The sequence below is a fragment of the Sphaeroforma arctica genome (assembly GCF_001186125.1).
Source record: "Sphaeroforma arctica JP610 unplaced genomic scaffold supercont1.332, whole genome shotgun sequence".
Lineage (NCBI taxonomy): Eukaryota > Ichthyosporea > Ichthyophonida > Sphaeroforma > Sphaeroforma arctica.
Window position 1 is genome coordinate 61,243 of NW_014040226.1, and position 5,137 is coordinate 66,379.

The following is a 5,137-nucleotide window of genomic DNA, read 5'->3' on the forward strand; positions in this document are numbered from 1 at the left end:
ATTAACAAAGTGATTGGTGATGATGCAAGCTTCTTGCAACCCTGGTTCAGTCGACGAGATGAAGCTAAAACCACAAAATCATACGACATGGTTCTTAAGTCGAAAATAATTCTACCACTGGTTTAAATGGTTTAAAGGACTGATCAGAACATCGTTTGAACTTCTGGTCCATTTATCAATATGTTTATTAAAAGACAGAGTGTGCAGGTTCAGGGATGGGAGAATAAACGAACTACGATTGGTACTACCTGCAAAAGCAGCGCCAAAAGATGCCGCAGAAACTGACATTGATTGGTGTTCGGGCAATTGTGCTTCAGTTGTAATTGCAGACAACGATTGGACATGAGGATGAATCGTCAAGCCTTACAACTAACAAGTCTATGCATGGCAAGTTTCTGTCCTTCACTAGTCGGCGCACTGATAGGGTGCATGGGTTTCGGCGACAATCCACGATTGGGGCTGAAGGGGATGAAATGTCGAACGAGGAGAGGCTACGGGCGATATGTGATGCGAGAGACGGTAGACCCAAATGCGAAGGAGGGTGAAGAGGCCTTGAGTGAGATTGTCGGAAAACGCATTGCTGCACTCAATGCCGTTCTCGAGAAAGCTACTGCAAATTTCCAGCAGAGCATAAACACGTGTGGTCTAAACAAACCGGTAGAAATTGATTCAGAAGAGGATATCTACCACAACATACAACAAAACCGGTCTGCCCGGTCTGTACTTGCAGAAGTGGCTGTATTCATTGTTAATCGAGTCATGTATGCATGAAGAAACCTTATGTTGCGGTCCAGACGAGAGGACATGATCTGGAAAGAGCAATTACCGAGTTCGACTAGTTGGTCTTGTACATATTTTCTACATGCTTGGAGAGGAACGCAAGGAATGCGTTTACCACTATTGTACTACAGTCGCGGCTTTGGCGAGGAAAACAGTACACATGCAGAAAAATCCGAAGGATATATGCAAATGAACGTTCACGAACCCAGAAAAATCGCGAATTATGTGATAAGTATATCACAATGTACGAGCATACAAACAAAGGAACACATTGACGTGCTGAAAAACGAGGGCATTATGTATATGCGTCTGAATTATTTATGAAACACTATATTTTTAATCTCTGTGGATGGAAGTAATATCGTATGCATACACATTTATTTTTGTAAAAGACCAATGTCAATATATCGAAAGAAAAATTCAAAAGATGAGCACAATGATAACCAATGTAAGAGAGGGATGCAATTTAAGTAATGCGGCTGTGCACGGCTAACACATATGATGGGCATTCCACAGCTTCGGGGACCATCGAGGTGATATGAAGTGAATGAGTCTGAGGGCTAAAGAAGAGCGAGCGCTAGATGAATCAATATGAGCAGAAATATCGTTGAACAAATACCAATCAATATACGAATCAGCGATTATGTATCGATGACATAATCGAAAACGCAACTAGAGAAAGCAATATATAGATCAATTATACAAACTACGTGTTCTTGCACGAATCACACACATACTATACGAGTCTGCAAACTGCGCAGAAAGGCGACCGGGACATCAAGAACAGTACGTAAGTCATTATTAACCAGGAGTACGTATGTTATTATGATAGGTATTCAATCATTTCCGAAAAACAAATGATTTTCAAACAGGTATGTCGTTCAAAGAGCAAATTCCGACCGATTATATTGATTCCAAAATTAGCACTAAAAAGGATCAACCTAATGATTTGTCGGATTTGGGGATAGAAATTCAACGCTCAAAAACCTGGATACGTGGGTATTTTTTTTTTAATCGTATTATACAGAACATTCTATTTGGTAAGGGTTCCTCTTTTGCAAATAATATGACCACTTACCGATGGATACTAATGGTCGATCCGAAAACATTGCAAAATTGGGGGGGAAATGTAAGCTTCGCCAATGGGAATCATACATGGGAGTTCGAACACCTAATGAGGAGACTATTATCATTATTTGTAGATGGGGTTTTCTTCCCGAAGGATTTTTCCTTTGGCCATGAACTTTTCATACCATATATATTGAGTATAAAATCTCTGTGCCAACACCATAATAATCATCTCCTTGCAGCTCTACTTGCGGCAGTCCAGCAGATCTGTTGGCGGACGTTGTGGACACCTGCACAACGCGTATTACCCGTATGGGAGCCAACGAATGAGTTGAGACGTGGGCTTCCCTGCCAGCCACCACGAACACGGATATTTGGTGCTGCGTGGCACTATACTATTGTTATCATACACGCAGCCCCGATGGATACAATCTTATGTTACTTGCTATTGGCGGGGGGAAAGTGGGGGGGGAAAACACCAACTATTTTTGACGACGACAGCCCGTTGATGACCGATGAGTTTACCGCGTGGCGCACGTCCAAAAAACACCCGGTGCAGAACTATGTGCTGATCCTTTGTAGATCGGTGTCCAGAATGTGTTGAACTTCATGCCTGTCGGTCAGTATAACCAATAATCCGAACGTCGACATCCTTATCTTGTGTGTTAGCTTCTGCGGAAGACTGCATATTGACGTCTGAATCGGCAGTTGTGTTCAAAATAAACATAAAAATGACTTATCCAGTCCCAGATCTGAGTTCTCTCAAGTCGTAGTCCTGAGACGTAGAGCTCTTCCTTTGCGCATGGGGGATATTTGTTCATTTAGTAGGCTGTGGAATTTCGAATAGGGTGAAAAACCGGTTTGGGATCCTAAATATTTCCGAATTCGGAATTGTCCAGTACTTTTTAGCTTTATATGAAAATCGCATGATTTAATCAAACCCGTTTGTAATATGTATGTTAAATCTGTATTGACACGCTTGGGTATTTTTTCACGAGTACTTGAACTCTGGCTACGATAGAGAATACACGCGATCAGACATATTTATGGGAATGTCAGATTATGTGCATCAATTGTGTTTTGTGTTGGTATGATATGACCAGATACATTATATCCGCAAATAATTACACAGCATTCCATAGTAAAACACTAAGAGAGGGCTGAGCGGAGCAAACAACCATCAGTCAAAAGAGATTTACTACATCTCTTAGTTCCTTGTTCTTTACCCGATGTGGTACTTTCTGTTGCACAATTTCAACTATTGGCTTGATGCGCTATACCTATCCTAAAAGATATCTGGATTAGCGTGCAATACGCAGTTGATTCCAGATTCGTTAAGCCTGTTGCCTACAGATGGCCTTATATCTATTCGGGGTACTTCATTGATACCCCGATCCCTGCTATCACTTTCAGCATGCGATTTATTGATAATTCTCCAAGCACTTGATCGATGTCATACTTTGTATCAATACCCGTAGATCGGTCGCAGGCAGACGGGTGCGCAATTGAACACTTTTTTTTTTGCATGGTCTAGATAGACTACTAACCGCCAGGCACACACAGGCAACCACACCGGGGTGCACCCCTTAGCGAAATGATTGCACATCACCACCTATGCCACTCGATGTTTGTGTCTGCCTGATGAAAGAGGTGAATGTAACTATCACTGCGCTGGGTGTACTAACTGTTTACGAGATCGGCCTCACTGCAAACAGACCTGCGGCTCGTCTTATCACTGGACGAATGAATGCTACAGTGGCAGTTTGGATCCCATCCTCTTTCGCCACTTCTCTCCAAGAGCGAGATTTATTATGCGAGTGTATATCCCACCACCAGACACTGCACGACAGGCGGCACTGTCGCAACGTCATTCGTGGGCGCACAATGACTCATCGGTTAGATCCGCAGCCGCCGGTTGCAGAAGTCCTCCCGGAAACTTACAGTCTCCACAAGCCAATGCTCCATGATGATACCTCATACGCCACTACTAGGCGGGCACTCACAAGCCCTACCCACCTATCTATTAGACAACAATCTCGCACCATCGTTGTTGCCTGCTTCGTCTAGTTCATCCTCATCATTGCCCAGGTCTTCAGCTGTAAAGTGTCTGTGCGCGCCACTGTATGCACTCAACCCATCGACAGACTCACCCGCACCCGCCGCATCCAGAGCCATCGCTTCTGCGTTGCTAAGCAACGGCATGTTGATCCGGTGGCTTCGCTGAGCGTCGGGGGAGTGTCCTCCGAACATCGGCGATGGCGAGCGACTGGACTGTCTTGACCGGCCCGTTGCCGGTGATAGGTTGCCTGGGCGTTGCAGGTGTCCTGGCTGTTGTAGGTAGTCCGGGTGTTGGGCATGGTCTGTGTGAGGATAGTCGCTGCGCTGTGCCCTGTGGTGTGTGTTGCTCAGGTTGTCCATGGGGATGGCCTCGTGCTCATCCGTGCTCTTGAGATTGAAGTGGCGCAGGTAGGCGATGCACACGCAGACGAGCCCGAACACTAAAGAGTGAGACAACGACGGAGAGACTTAAGGACATATGTACGAGGGAGAGTGAGTTAACGGAGGTATAAACATATGTACACATGTGCGAAGAAGAGTAGAGAAACGGAGGGACATGTAGATGTACATATGCGCAAGGAAGCCTGAGACAACCGAGAGGCGTTTAAACTGGTATACCGTGCTCACATGCATGTCTATGGCGACTAGTGCTCATACGCACAGGCCAAGCAGAGGATCATCTATGTACGTCCCATCATCCACTGCAACGCAGAAACTCGATATCATTACATTACCACCAAGCGTACATGTAATAATATCATAATATTGCCACCAAATCGAAAATATAATAATATCATAAGATTACCACCAAATCGTAAATACAATACTATCATAATACTGCCACCGAACGTGAATCATACTCATTACAGCCCAACCCAGAACGCCCATCGCAATGATATTGAACTCGCGGAAGGTGCCGGTGTACTGAACGAGGGGTTCAGGCCATGGCTGCGGCGCACACACTCGGTTGGGAGTGACTGGAGAATAAAACAATGATACGATTGAGAGGACTGGCTGACCCCTTCTGAGATTCAGAGCAGTGGCTTTTAAACACCACCTGCAGATACACAGCGTGATAATCGGGTAGTCAACTGAACATGTGCGGTGGAGTGAGCGATGTCGGTGTGTTAAACGTAGAACGCGCGTGTGAGATTAGCTCAATCAGCCGAATGCGACGGCTGATGCACACGGCACACACCATCGTACGATCACATTCCTACAGCCCAGCCAA

The 5,137-nt window shown here is 45.0% G+C and overlaps 2 protein-coding genes across 2 annotated transcripts; one reads left to right on the forward strand and one right to left on the reverse strand.

The window, feature by feature from the left end:
* Positions 1-348: 348 nt before the first annotated feature.
* On the forward strand, positions 349-771 carry SARC_05285 (hypothetical protein; the record flags this gene model as incomplete). The annotated part of the gene is made up of 1 exon (XM_014300862.1): positions 349-771. The coding sequence occupies one exon, from the start codon at positions 349-351 to the stop codon at positions 769-771; it is 423 nt and encodes a 140-aa protein (XP_014156337.1).
* Positions 772-3,121: 2,350 nt separating this feature from the next.
* Positions 3,122-4,816, reverse strand: SARC_05286 (hypothetical protein). The gene is made up of 2 exons (XM_014300863.1): positions 4,767-4,816; positions 3,122-4,346 (listed from the first exon to the last, which is right to left on the reverse strand). Exons 1-2 carry the CDS (start codon positions 4,792-4,794, stop codon positions 3,865-3,867), a joined length of 510 nt encoding a protein of 169 aa, XP_014156338.1. The 5' UTR covers positions 4,795-4,816; the 3' UTR covers positions 3,122-3,864.
* Between the last annotated feature and the right edge of the window lie 321 nt (positions 4,817-5,137).